The sequence below is a fragment of the Macaca thibetana genome, chromosome 5 (assembly GCF_024542745.1).
Source record: "Macaca thibetana thibetana isolate TM-01 chromosome 5, ASM2454274v1, whole genome shotgun sequence".
Lineage (NCBI taxonomy): Eukaryota > Metazoa > Chordata > Mammalia > Primates > Cercopithecidae > Macaca > Macaca thibetana.
Window position 1 is genome coordinate 148,672,462 of NC_065582.1, and position 14,912 is coordinate 148,687,373.

At 44.8% G+C, this 14,912-nt stretch overlaps 1 protein-coding gene across 7 annotated transcripts in view; it reads right to left on the reverse strand.

Moving 5' to 3' along the window:
- Nucleotides 1-14,912, reverse strand: part of TBC1D1 (TBC1 domain family member 1) — a 248,669-nt gene that overhangs the window by 30,592 nt on the left and 203,165 nt on the right. For all 7 annotated transcript variants that reach the window (XM_050790904.1, XM_050790905.1, XM_050790907.1 and 4 more), the window contains 2 exons: nt 12,557-12,718; nt 5,857-6,015 (listed from right to left, as the gene is read on the reverse strand). In XM_050790904.1, coding sequence (XP_050646861.1) covers nt 5,857-6,015; nt 12,557-12,718 — 321 coding nt within the window. The remainder of the gene's footprint in view (nt 1-5,856; nt 6,016-12,556; nt 12,719-14,912) is intronic.

The following is a 14,912-nucleotide window of genomic DNA, read 5'->3' on the forward strand; positions in this document are numbered from 1 at the left end:
TGTGTTCCTGATAAGATCAGAGACAATGGCTCACTCTTCGGAATAATGTGTGTGACTGGTGGGGCAAGAATTCACTGGGCTCCTGAACTGTGATTGTTCAACTGACCTTCACAGAGCAATGTCCCCAACTGGACAGACAGGTGCGTGACGTAACAAGACTGCTGAATGTTACATTCTAGGTCCCTTGCTGTCTTTTGCCATGAAAGTTTTTCGTTTCTCACACAGGACTTCAACTTAAAGATGGAAGAGAACGCAGTGGTCCCCGCCAGCACCCCTGCTAGTAATGAGCAGCTCCATCTGCCCCTCAAAGTGCACGATGCTGCTCTGTGTGTCCAGGCCGAGTGAGGCAGCCCACCGCCTGGGAGAGGAAAAGGGGACGCACTCCCCTCTGCCCGTTTGCACTTGGTCATCTTCAATACTCTCAACTGATTCCTCCCTTTTGAAGGTTCTCCTATTTCTCATCTTTCATGGATTCTAAAAAATCCAACTGTTCTCCTACTTCTCATCTTTTGTGGATTCTAAACGTTCTCCTACTTCTCATCTTTTATGGATTCTGAAAAATTGGATTATAGTTTATTTTCTTCTGGACACCAGGCAGGCTTTATACATTTAGTCGAAGCAAACAATCAACATGACAGCTCTGCTGCTGGACCCGTGACCCACACGTGTGGTCTGGACACACGCTTAGCCTCTCACGGCAGCACAGGCATACCAAACATGTCTGGTGTCCCTGATGGAGGATCTCTAGAAGCCCACCAAAAAATGGCACTTCTGGTCACCAAAAGATCATTAGACTCCTGCAGGGATTATAAACTGTGCCACCCCCTTACTGACCCATAATATGCAGATTAATAAAACTACAGCCATTGATGTGGGGGAGATTAGGTGCATTCTTGCTTCCGCTTTCTGATCTAATGGAGCTCCTGGGTTTCTGGGCCTGTTAGTGTTCTTTCAGCTGAAGCCCTCCCGTCATGGGAGAGGCCGCACGCCTCACTGGGGAATGCAGCTGATGGCTGGAAAGTGTTCTAGGCTGGGATGCTAGGGAGGGAGCAGATGATGTGAAGCCTGAAGGGGGTCCCCCAGGAATTTCTCAGTGTCACTGTCAGCCCCCAGTGTGGTCAGGATGACAGTGCGAGTCCCAGACAGAAGGTAGGATGCTGGGCAGTCCGTGTTGTCTACCCAGGATAGGGAGTCAGAGAATTAGAGCAGAAAAAAGTGGCAATTGTCTAAGGGCTGAACAAATGGATGCAGATGGGTGGGGCAGGCGCTTGACCCAAGGCTTCAAGAATAATGTGATGAGTATCATCTGCTAAGCTGAGAGCAGCTGCCTCTGGCTGGTGTGATCTACCCCAAAGGAACAGGATTCCACCAAAGCAGGGGTGGGGAGAGTTGTGTTGGGATGGAGTGGGCAGAGCCAAGAAACACAGAAGCAGCATGGTGCCCTAGAAGGGACGTGGTATGGAGACTGAGGAGACCTGGGTTCCAGAACTTTCTGGCACTGAGTCACTCGCAGTGTGGGCAGAGAACTCAAGCTCTCTAGGGCTCAGTCACGAAGTAACTCGTGGACGGAAAACTCAAGCTCTCGAGGGCTCATTCATCCCCTCTAAGGTGGAAATAATGGCACGTGCCCAATTTCACACAGGGTGTGTAAAGATGAGATCTGACAAAGGTTGAGAAAATATTTCACACACTATGGAACGCTTCCCAGCCATGAGGCCTATTATTCTTACTCTTTGGAGGAAAACACATTGTCAAAAAAACCAAACCAAACCAAAACAAAACAAAACAAAAAACCTGTTTAGACTAAAAGCCAATTTCAGAAAGTATAGCAAGAGGCAGGAAAACAAAAACCCACGAAAATTCAAAATCTATCCAACCAACCATTCTGTTCTTCTGGCCAGAATACGAAAGTCACTTTTTAAGGAAAACTGAAATACAGATTTGATTTTGCTCTATACTACACACCTTCACTGGGCCTTGCGGTAGCCGTGGTATAGACTAAACAGAAAGTGTAGACTAAACAACTGACTTGGCCACAGCGCAACTTTGGGTGAGAGGAAAGGGGGAGGTAACGGGTAGAGTCTGGAGAAGCTTCTGAGGGAGGCCCCGGGCGGAGTCAGCTGGGCAGGGAGGGCACCTGGGACTCCACTGCCGGGTCTGGGCCAACCCCAGTTTCTCCGTTCCAGTGGAGAGAGGAGACTGAACCCGGGGGGGTCCCTGGAAACAGCCTGCAGAGACACACAGAGGTGACCTGGGAAATGTATTGCCGCACACGCAGTTCCTCTCAGGCCCTCGGGAAGTATGTGGATGGCATCCAAACTGGAGGCCAGGCGAGGATGGGAAAGAGTGGGGAAGAGACAGGGGGTCAGCACTGTCAGGGACAGGGGCAGCAGAGGGAGAGGGGAGAGGGTGGGGGAGAGGCAGGGATGGAGAGGACTTGAATGCAGCCAGCCCTGCCAGTGGACGGGAAAGGCCAAACCCGGGGCTCCCACAGACCTCACGCCAGCTCGGGGAAGGCTGCCGGAGCCCTGCAGGGGAGACCGTGGTGGTGCTCAGGCACACACAGTGCCCTGGGAGTGCACAGTCACGCCGAGGCCCTTGTGCTGATCTGGACTCTTCTTTTCCTTCTGCAGAAGTGACAACATCTGAGCAACAAAAAGCAGGGGCTGATTGTGCGCGTGGAAGAATGAGGGGATACTGCAGAGGAATGAAGAGAAGAAGGCGACTGAATCCAGGAGGGGAAACACCTTCCCGTTCCGCCTCCCAGCCTGTGAGCAAGTGTGGGGAGCAGGGCTGTCTGCACTCCCTCCCTTTCAGCCTCCTACCCTGAACCTATTTCTCACTTTGTTTCACATGGTAGGAACATGATGGCATTTCCTGTTACTCACCATGTCAGCAAATGCAGCTACTGCTAATTCACAAAACTGCTTTCATCAGGGTCAGTGGGCCAAATGGGCCCCAGCTCCACCAAGCCATTGCCTTGGCCAGCCATTGCACAGCAACACGGGGCTCCTGGGCTCAGAGGGTCCCAGGGAAACACAGTGACAGTGGGTTCAGTTCCTGCCACCTCCCCTCAGTTGACTTTGTGACCATGGTCAACATGTGACCTCAGTTTCTTCATTTCTTAGAGAGGGTGCAGGCCACCTTCCCAGGGCTGTTGTGAGGGCCCATGAGATGGCAGGGCTAGTGCAGTGTCTCATACTCTGAATCTCAAAGAGATTCTCTGAACATCTGCTGTGTGACAGCCACTGTTCTAGGAGCCGAGAGTATAATGGCCAAACAGCCCCAGTCCAGTCCGCAGAGGGCTGCATCCTACAAGGGAGAAAGGCAGTAAAAAGTCACTGCTGTATACTAAGGACAGGTCAGGGAGGTGGAGTAAGAAGAACAGGTTCCGCTAAGAGTTGAATTACCATTCGACCCTTCAATACCATTACTGAGTATATACTCAAAGCAAAATAAATCATCCTACCAAAAAGATACATGTACTCACGCGTTCATGACAGCACTATTCACAATTGCAAAGACATGGAATCAACCCAGGTGCCCATCAACAGTGAACTGGACAAAGAAAATGTGATAGACACCATGGAGTACTCTGCAGCCATAAAAAGGGACAAAATCACGTCCTTTGCAGCAAGGAACATGGATGCAGCTGGAGGCCATTATCCTAAGCAAACTAATGCAGAAACAGAAAGCAAGCATCACATGTTCTCACTTAGAAGTGAGAGCTGAACACTGGGTACACATGGACATAAAGATGAGAACAGACACCGGGGACTCCTAGACAGGGAGGAAGGGAGGGAGGGAGGCGGGCAAGGGTTGAAAAACTACCTGTTGGGTACTATGCTTGGTTCCTGGGTGACAAGTTCAATCATACTCCAATCCTAAGCATCATACAATACACCTTTGTAAGAAACCTGCACACACACTCCTGGAATCTAAAATAAAAGTCGAAAAAAAGTGCAGTTTCCAAAGTCATACTGATAAGCGGCAAATTGGCTGTGTCACTTTCAGCAAGTTACATAACCTCTCTGCTTTTATTTTCTCAACTCTAAAGAGAAACAGAACAACATATACCTGATCATGTTGTAAGGATTAAAAAAAGGAGTTTAAGTCCCTTTGCACAACATTTGGCCCAAGGTGAAGTTAGGCACAAGCAGTGATGATAATAAGCAGATAACAGTGATGATGAGAAATGTGATACGCACCATGGGGAGAGTGTGGGGTGCTACGGGGGCTTAGCAGGACACCTCATCCAGTCTTGAGGTGGGAGAGGAGACCACAGTCAGGGACAGTTTCTCAGAGATGACATTTAAGCTAAAGAATAACCTTAAGGGTTATGAAATTAACATTTAAGGCTAGCTATGTGGCTTGAGAGGAAAGGACTTCATACTGCCTGATGCAGCCACTGCAGGGCCCCAAAGCACTGAGTGCTCTGTGGAGCCTTCAGCAGCAGCAACTGTAACCAGAACAGGTATTCTGGAAGCAGGGCCACATGCTCTAAAAGCAGCAGGGCCAAACTCCCGCCACATCGAGCCAGCTCACCACCAGTAGAAACAGCAGCCTGGGTGACAGGTAGCAGGCAAACAGGACCGCATTGCCACCTGACCCTGTGCATGGCCACTGACAAGTCAGGAGGGCTCTCTGTGCATCATAATCACACGCCAGTTCAACAAGTTCTTCACAGTGGCAACTGCAAATCTATCCAATACAGTCAATCCCTTGGCATCCACGGGGGATAGGTTGTAGGAGTCCCCACAGATACGAAAATCCACGGTGCTCAAGGGCCTTCTATAAGATGGTGTCATGTTTGCATATAACCTGTGCACATCCTCCCATACACTTTTTTTTTTTTTTGAGATGGAGTCTTGCTCTGTCGCCCAGGCTGGAGTGCAGTGGCACGATCTCAGCTCACTGCAAGCTCCGCCTCCCGGGTTCACGCCATACTCCTGCCTCAGCCTCCCGAATAGCTGGGACCACAGGTGCCTGCCACCACGCCTGGCTAATTTTTTTGTATTTTTAGTAGAGACAGGGTTTCACCGTGTTAGCCACGATGCTCTCGCTCTCCTGACCTCGTGATCCGCCTGCCTCGGCCTCCCAAAGTGCTGGGATTATAGGTGTGAGTCGCCACGCCCAGCCACATCCTCCCACATACTTTAAATCATCTCTAGATTACTTATAACACCTAATACAACGTAAATCCTACATAGACCGTTACTATATTTTAAAATCTATATTATTGTTTAGTTTTCATTGATTTTTCTTCCCAAATACTTTCCATCTGAGGTTGGTTGAGTCCCCAAATTCAGAACCCATAGATATGGAGGGCTGATTGTACATTGTTCCCATCTTCATATTTTATAAATTATTCAAGAGACAAGGTGCCACCCAGTTTCCAAAATAAAATCATCTAAGGCACACACACAAACTGCTTTCTACAGGTTTTCTGATGAATTCTGTTTGTAAGTAGTAAAAACGAGGGAGTGGCTCTTGTAATTAAACCAAGCCTCGGTTCTGAACATCCACACGTTTTCCAGGATGTTCCTTCAGTTGACTATAAAAACTCCTATCAATATTTGAGTTACTGGACTGAACCACAATTACGACTGCAGCTTTAATGAACACCCTCCCTTCACGCCAAGCAAAGTTAACAAGCTACCCAGTGAAAATACAGAGATTTTTATATGCTTGAAGACGACATTTGTGATTACCCTAGGGCTTTTTAAATTAAAAGTCTCAGTAGTAAATTTTGATTGCTAAACCTAAAGGCAGGTCAATAAATAACTTAGACACTCTTCAGATTTTTCATGTGAGTGAAACTTCCATTGTCATCTCCAATCGATGGCACAGACTTACCAAGGTCAATAAGAATTGCATGCTGCTGGGAAGTCAACTGCTTTAAGAGTTCTTTGTATGGCACATCCTTTGGCTGCTGTTTGCTGGGAAACTGGTGTTTAAGGTGGAATTGCTCAGCTAGAAATTTCCAGATTTCACCTCGGTGATGACGTGGCACACCTTTAAAAGGGGGAGAAGATATGGAGATAATTTATGCACAGAATACAACTTAATAATAAAAATGAATTGTGTTTCATGTTCCATTTATCCAAATTCACGTTCCCTTTTTTTTTTTTTTTTGAGACAGAGTCTGGTTTTGTCATCCAAGCTGGAGTGCAGAGGCACACTCACATCTCACTGCAGCCTCAACCACCTGGGCTCGAATGATCCTCCCACCTCAGCTCCCGAGTAGCTGAAATCATAGGTGCCCACCACCATGCCTGGCTAATTTTTTATTTTTGTAGAGACAGGGTCTCACTATGCTGTCCAGGCTTGTCTCAAACTCCTGACTGCTCAAGGGATACTCCTGCCTCAGCCTCCAAAGTCCTGGGATTACAGGGATAAGCCATCGTGTCTGGCCACTAGTTTCATTATTAATTAACAGCACAGGAACAGAAAGGAGGCAACTAAAACTTTGTCCTATTTGCTTCTTCCCCTACTTCCACCCCCTATTCTCCCCTCACTTCCCTGCCCCCCCTCCTTTTTTCTCACTTCTCAAATGTGTTATCATGTTCTGACCCTGTCAGACTCTGCAAGGAATAAAGAATATGACCTGAGCTCCAACCTGGTGCCAATTAATGACATTCTAGGGAAATAAGGCCAAGTATGAAAAACTGTCATGTAAGATGTGATCTCAGAAACAAGAGAGAAACAAAAGGAAGTAGAGCTCAGATGAAAGATAAGCTGGCTCTTTTTTTTTTTTTTTTTTTTACTTTAAGTTCTAGGGTACATGTGCACAACATGCAGGTTTGTTACATATGTATACATGTGCCATGTTGGTGTGCTGCACCCATTAACTCGTCATTTACATTAGGTATATCTCCTGTTATCCCTTCCCCCTCCCCTGACCCCACGACAGGCCCCAATGTGTGCCGTTCCCTTCCCTGTGTCCAAGTGTTCTCACTGTTCAATTCCCACCTATGAGTGAGAACATGCGGTGTTTGGTTTTCTGTCCTTGCAATTGTTTGCTCATTTCGAACTGAGCAATCAGTTTGAACCAAGCCTTAAGGACGAGGGAAAAGGAAGAGAAAAGTGCAACCAGAGAGAAGGAACTGAGAGTGCTTCAGTTTGCCTCAGGCACAAACGTGCACGTGGAAGAGAGCAGCTGGCAAGAAGGCTGGAAAGGTTATTGTCAGAGACAAAATTGACGGCACGAAACCTGCGTGTTTGGTAGCCCCAGGGAACCATGCATGTTTCTGAGCTGAGGTGGAGTAAGCTAATCATAGCTGAGATTCTGGAATTCTGATGAGGCTTCTTTCTGCAAGATAAGCCGCAAGAAGGGCCCAGAGGCTGGGTAGGAAGTGACTGCATAGATGTTGCCATGTGAGCATCCAACAAAGCTCTAAAAGCAGAAAATGTCCAAGAGCCTCTACCTAATGCTTTATATGTGATTAATTTGAATACTCACAGTGATTGAAAATGTCTAAAACTTTAAAAAGTTCTCTTAAAGTCAAGGATGTTATTTAGGGCAAACCTAATTTTAAAAGGTGACAGTTTTGAACCAAAATTCTTTAGCTCATTACTCAGCTATTACAAGGCCAAAAAGGTAGAAATGGGGAGAGCAAGAAGACTGAAGAACAAAATGCCAAGTCTTTCTCGTCTCTTGGGAGAAAGGAAGCCTCCGAGTTAGGCATTGATCTTTCTTTCCATCCGGGATAAAAAAGCGGCCGCTTTGTACCCTGCCCTGCCACTCAAACAGCCTGCCCAGGAGGACGGTTTCTCTGGTTTCCGTCTCTGGTCACCTTTGGGAGAAGTTTCTGCTCTGGCAAGGTAGCAGCAGATAGCACTTACTGCGAGGCCACTATGCACCATCACCATTCCACGCACGTTACGTATATTGGTCCATATCATCCTCATAACCTTCTAAGGGAAACACGATTATCCTCATGGTAAAGAAAAGAGAGGCAGTGAGAACAGGTCCCTTGCCCCAGGTCATTAGGCCAGTGAGTGACAGCCCAGGAATGCTGACTGCCATTTTCTCTTGGTGTTCTCCATGTCAGAAATGTCAAACAAGGCTGCTACTCAAATGGGGACTAGAGAAAAAATATTTTGTGTTCCTATCTTGCGATTAATGATAAAATAACTATCTGTGGATTTGAACCAAATAGTAATCATTTTATTAACAGATTCAAAAGTCTCACTGGGCCACCTCTTAGAAATACTTACTGTGTAGTAAGTACTTTCTTCTTTCCCTTTCAAATATCAGGTTGTTTTTTTTTTAAAGTTGCCCTGTAGAAGAAATACAGGGCCCCTGTCAACCATGACCACATCCTATACATTCTATAATTTTATCTCAGCATTAATATAGTGACCCTGTAGACTGAGTTGAATGGTGGCCCCTCAAAAAAGATGTGTTCACTTCCTAATACCTGGAGCTTCTTGTAAATGTTATCTTCTTTGCAGAAAGAATTAAATAAGGATGTTGGGAGGAGGAAAGCATCCTGGATTATCCAGGTGGGCCCTATATCCAGTGACAAGCATCCTTATAATAGACACGCAGAGGAGGAGATGAGAAAGGGAATCAATGTGACCAAGGAGGCAGAGGCTGGAGTGCCATGGCCACAAGTCTAGGAAGCTGGAGGAGGCCAAGTGCAGACAGGCTGACAGCATGGTTTTGGAGCTATGGCCTCCAGAACACTGAGAGAAGAATTTCTGTTGTTTTAGTCACCATTTTTGTAGTAACTTGTTACGGTAGGAACAGGAAAAAAATATACCCTGATATCTGCTTTCTACTATTATTCTATTTCTTGTCTCCCTCTCTGCTATTCCAGCTCATAGATATATCCTGGGACCATACACACACATGCACACCCTACCCACAAATACTTCAAACGCTGATGAGAAGTAAATGTGGGCTAGAAAACAGTCAGCATGATAAGTGATTTATAGTGGGGCTTTTTTTCACAAAATACTTTTTCTCAAACTGGGAAATTTTCCCAAGTTATGAAATGTCCAATTTCCTATTACTAAATCATTCCCATTGTCTTATCAGACCTTTATTTTTTGGAAGAAAAGAATATTGGCTGTGTCACTGGACAGTACCAGATATTGTGGTATTCAGGAGTACGCTTAGATTCTGTGATTTAAAGCACAGGATCATGTAGGTTGGACCCAATGTTTTTGCTAAGAAAGGCCTGGAACACCCCCTCCACCGTGGTGCTGCCCTCACTCCTAACCCGAGAGAAACGAGCCCACCTAGGGCTTGCAGGCAGGGTCTGGGTGGGCAGGAGGCCGTTTCTCCATCCTCCATGAAAATAGCTTCTTACTCACTTAAGAAATAATATACACTGTTTACAAGTGGGACCAAAAAAACCTCTGAAATGCAAGAGGTATAAAGAAGTGAAAAACTACCCATAACTAGAATGAGCATATATTTACCATCCAAAGCAGGAAGCTTTTGAAAGTGAAGAGGAGGAAGGCTATTAATAATTTTGCCAGGACACGAGTCATAAACGAGGGCTATGCCAGGTGAACTGGGCTCTATGGTCATCCTGCCTATAACCCGGATACCTGCATCATGGGTGTTTTTCCACGTATACACACATGGAAATATCAACTGTACCAGAGACCATGCTGTACTCTCTTCATTTAACAACTTATCTCAGCCATGTTTTACATCGGTAAATACAGATCTACTTACGGTGTCTTTTTCAAGGAATATGACACGGGATAGTCACATGGTTGGGTTTTTCGTTTTGACTATTAAACAATGCCACAATAAGCATTCTTCTTACTGCAGTACACTTTTGGCTGATTAGTTTCTACAGTAAGTTTCTATAAATGGCATTGCCAGGTCAAAGGCAAGCAGAGTTTGCATCTGGCCCTGCCTATCAGCAGCTCAGGCAGCCACTCTGCAATCCCATTCCTAAAAAATACATTCCAGCTTATAAGGTTCTATCCAGTTATCTTTAGAGAAATCATTCTGACGTGAACTAAACTGAATTATCTATAATGTCATGGGATTATGTTATCTTCTCCTAAATCGATACCCTAATCCTGGCCCCTTACCCAATTTTAACTGGGGAAATTTTATAAATTCCTTTATTTCCATCATTTCAGGGTCTTTTATGTCACTATGAGGAAGGGCCTCTTAATCCAAACAACTGTCCTCTCTTTCAAGGTCTCTGAGCTGAGTTGGCCTCTACTTCAAAGGTCAAAGATGTGATTCAAATTTAGTCTCACATTTTTAGATTCACATTTTCATTCTGAGCCACTAAACAGATTGCCCGCCGTCATTTGTTTGGAGTTCTTAAATCTTAATGTGTTAAAAACCACCTGACTGACAAAGCCCCCTTTATGGTTAGAGCTTCTGCAGTAAAAAGTGATGTGGCAAAGTCAGGCAATACATAAGGAAATTCCAGGTCAGCCTTAGCTCACTCCAGTAGACAGAATGCTCAATCATCTGTGCCCAACTTTCACTACCCAGGGTCCAGATTCCTAGAGTATTTCTATTAGCCCCCACATAAGATGCCCAGTGAAAAACAAATATCCAGGTGCCAGGCTTCTAAGAAGCTCAAATATTTGGAATAGCTGTCACAGACCCAGGCAATCTGCCTTTCGCAGAAGCAAAGACACCTGAAGGCGATCATCTCGGCAACTGTGAATGGGGGAAGAACAGACTCATTCTTTTCTCTGCTTCTCCCTTTTCAAAACAGCAATTTGGGGTCATTTGGTGTAAAGGTAAACCTCAAGAAACAAGTACAGGTGCAAGGAACACTAGAACTGGAAGAGAGCTCCAAGATCCTCTGCTCGGTGAAAGTCTCTCATTCTATCAGCAAGGAGGCAAGAGCCCAGAAAGAGGGTACCTGCCAAAGTCACATTGAAAGCCGCTGTCAATCCAGAGCTTCGGTCTTCACCACTGCATGCATGTTCTGAGAAAAGCACCTGGAGATCCTGTTCAACAGGAGGCAGTGCAGTACAGTGGTGTGAACCCAGCTCTGTGGCCCTGAGCCACTACTCAACTGCTCTAAGCCCAGGTTTCCTTATCCATAGAAAGGGAAAAGGTGTAACGAACAATAGCTACCCATGATTATTAAAACTGACGTCAAAATTCAAAAAGGGTTAAAAATGCCTAAAAGACTATAGTAGAAAACACTGCTTTGTTCCATTAATGCTCCTAGAGATGAAAAATGCATATGCAGGCCGGGCGCAGTGGCTCACACCTGGAATCCCAGCACTTTGGGAGGTCGAAGTGGGCGGATCACCTGAGGTCCGGAGTTCGAGACCAGCCTTGCCAACAGGGTGAAAACCCATCTCTACTAAAAACACAAAAAATTAGCCAGGCGTGGTGGCAGGCGCCTGTAATCCCAGCTACTCAGGAGGCTGAGGCAGGAGAATAGCTTGAACCTGGCAGGCAGGGGTTGCAGTGAGCCAAGATCGCCCCATTGCACTCCAGCCTGGGCAACAAGAGTGAAACTCCATCTCAAAAAAAAAAAAAAAAAAAAAAAAATGCACATACAATGTTTTTCCACTATACAACTGATAAAGTCAGGAAAAACCCATTCTATACATATTTGAAACCCTTATTCAAAACACCTGGTTATTCATGATGAGCTCAACAAGAACTCAGTAGCGCAGAATCAGATTAGACTCAGGCTTTTACTCTTGCCAGAAGACATTAACATATATTTTTAAAGGAATCATTGTTTGACTAGAACACTAATAATGACTGAAGGTAAGCTCCAAAATAGTGGTTCTCAAACTATCTGTGAAGCATCAATTTTTTTTCTTTTTTAAAATTTTCCAATCTACTACAGGCTAATATTTTTATACAATACAGTAAAAAATAAATTAGTAGAAAAACAAAATTTAAAAAAACAGATGGACAAAATGTAAGTCCACATTTTAAATTAGGATCACTGTGTCAAATTGCTGGCAACATGGAAACATTTCCAAATACTTAGTCTCAAGTTCTGTACTTATGTCTTCTTGGACCAGAAACAGTTTGGGATGGCAGATCTCACTGAAAAACCAGTGAATCCTGCCCGCTCTCTAAGGCCTTACAATATAGCAGACACATGTTGTGTGCTCCTCACAACATCCACTGTCAGCACCCACATCTTACACTTGTGGAAACTGGAGCTCAGAGAGGGTGAGGCAAAGTAAGTGGCAGGGCTGAGATTTAAGCCCAAGACCACCTGTCTGAAGTCTGTGCTCCACACACTATGTTGTCTCCCTAGAATACCCAGAGACAAGCCATACAATTCGTTTCTAGTTTATAATTCAAAGTATATCATCAAATCATTATCCAGTTTATAGGTAATGAAGCCCTTGGGTGTTCCTGTCTTCCTATTTCCTGGCCTTCTGGGAATTTTAATTAAGAGGAACCATGAAAGGTGGTAAAACTCATGTCTATTAAGTAAGGTATCTGGAAATAGATTAAGATGTGATGAAAAGAAGGGAGACGGCCACTAAAATTAGACTTAAAATTTTTTTATTCCACACTTCTCCCCAATCGCCAATGAGGGGTGAGGTTGACTAGATGCTTCCCAATGAAGCTTACCTTGCCCAACAGCCGAGTGCATTTTTTCCATGTCAAACTTAATTTTTGATCTTCCTGGAGTGCTAAGCATCTTTTCCCACACTGTAGTTACTTCTTTAAGACAGGGAGTAATTTCTTCGTAATCGAGCTTCAGGCGTTTGTTCAGCAAATCATTTTCGGAGGCTGGAAGAGACCATTCCGGAGTGCATCAGTAAAGGCTACAGCTATGGAATTTCCATTACACAACATGGCTGCCTACTTGTTATCCTGCTGAGATGTCAAGAAGTTACAACCATCTTAATGCATCTAAATATAAGTCACTGTCCATGCCTCTACCCATTTTCTTTGTTTTGGAAAATGCTAAAAACCTAGGAGGTATGTGATTTCTCCTACCCCTCACTCCCAACGTACTCTGTGGGCTCTACTGCTAAGACATAAACCACATCTGCCTAATTCTTTCCATCTTACCTCCATCAAACCATGAGCCATCCCAGGACAGGAGCTATGTGTTATTAATAAAATTCCCGATGACTAGCATGGTTAGAACTCGATGCAATTTTTTTCATCTAAACTAGGAGAGGCACTCTAAAGATAGTTTTCTCATTTAGAGCCAAACCTCCGTTTAGTAGCTTCTACCATTGGTCCCATTTCTGCTTCTTGGAGCTAAACTGAATAAATCTACCCCTCTCACATGACATCTCTGAAATATATGAAGAGAGCTACTGTTTCCCACCAAACTTACTCAGCCTAAAGCTGCATGAAGAATTATAACTAAATTATCAAACCCAGGGGGGAATAATATCAATAAAGGGAAATGTTAAATTGATAATTTACATTGATCCTGGACCCAATCTCTCATTTCATGGCGACAGAAACTGAAGTTCAGAAGGATCAGGTGATTTGGTCCTGGTTATTTACTAGCTAGAGGGAAGCCAAGCGACTCTAGGCCCAGTGCTGCCTTCCTCTCAGCTTTTATGGTTTTCCATCTACCATCTTTAATCTTTTCCCTCATACTCTGATGAATACATTTCTAAGGTCCTGTTAAACAATTCCCTACATCTCTAGGGTTCACATTTTTTTAAAATGTCAACCCTAGATTTTTTTTTTGGCTGTGATTTGGGATATGAGAAAACACAACAAATGTCACTAGAGTTGAGCTAATCCTTGCAGCAAATCAGGTTTGGGGCTAGCCTTGCTGCACAGCAACTGGCGGCAGCACTGGGCTTTGGAGGCCAACGTACGTTCCTCTGGCAGTAAGGCTGCTACAAGCACATCTGGCCACCCTAACAGAGCCCAGCAGGCAACATGAGCATCCTGCTCTGAAGTCATCACAACTTCACACAGCCAGAAAGAACTGGCCAGAAGATTCAGCTGAAAAGGCTCAATCCACGAACATCCTGCTGTTTCAGTATCCTAACAACACTGCTGCCTAAAATCAGTGGCCTCCAAAATGCCTTATCAACCAAGGCAGATGGTACAGAACTACAACAAACACCCAGGCTGCAGGGCAAGAACTTCAGATACAGGACCCAGCTGTTCGCAATACTAAATAAGACCCCCCACACCCATGTGGTTTATAAGCTTGTGGACTGAGATCAAATGTAAATTTGCAACAAAGTTCTCTAAAATATTTATTATGATTTAACATAAAGGTCTGAGCCAATTTGGACTTTGTGATAACGTTCAGGTCTGATTTGTGCCTACTCTGGAGGGTGGGCTATGGCTGCTCCGTCCCCAGTTCTGCTCTGTTAACAATGGCTTTCCCAGACAAAACTGTCTCGCCAGCTGCCATCATCTCTTGAAAGCTCAGAATGGAAAGCTAAGAGGATGGGAGGCTCAGCAATTAAATGACCCCCACACCTGCAGAGATTTTAGAAGAACTGCACTGAATATTTGATTTTTAAACCATCATGTATTATTTAACTAAGAAAAATGTTTTTTAAATAAAAAAAATCAACTGTAATTCAAAATTTAATGTTATCACATCATTTTAATCTTAGTAAAGCATAAAATGCTGAGTTATATGAATTAGCCATGGCTGTATTGAATCACATGTTGCAATCTTGCGTTAGGCTGCTCACATCTTTATTTAAAAATACAGAAAAATGGGCTGGGTGCAGTGGCTCATGCCTGTAATCCCAGAACTTTGGGAGGCCAACGTGGGAGGATCACCTGAGGTCAGGAGTTCAAGACAGGCCTGGCCAACATGGTGAAACCCCGTCTGTACTACTACTGGGTGTGGTGGTGGGCGCCTGTAATCCCAGCTACTCAGGAGGCTAAGGCAGGAGAATCGCTTGAACCCAGAAGACAGAGGTTGCAGTGAGCTGAGATTGCGCCACTGCACTCCAGCTTAAGCAACAAGAGCGAAACTCTGTCT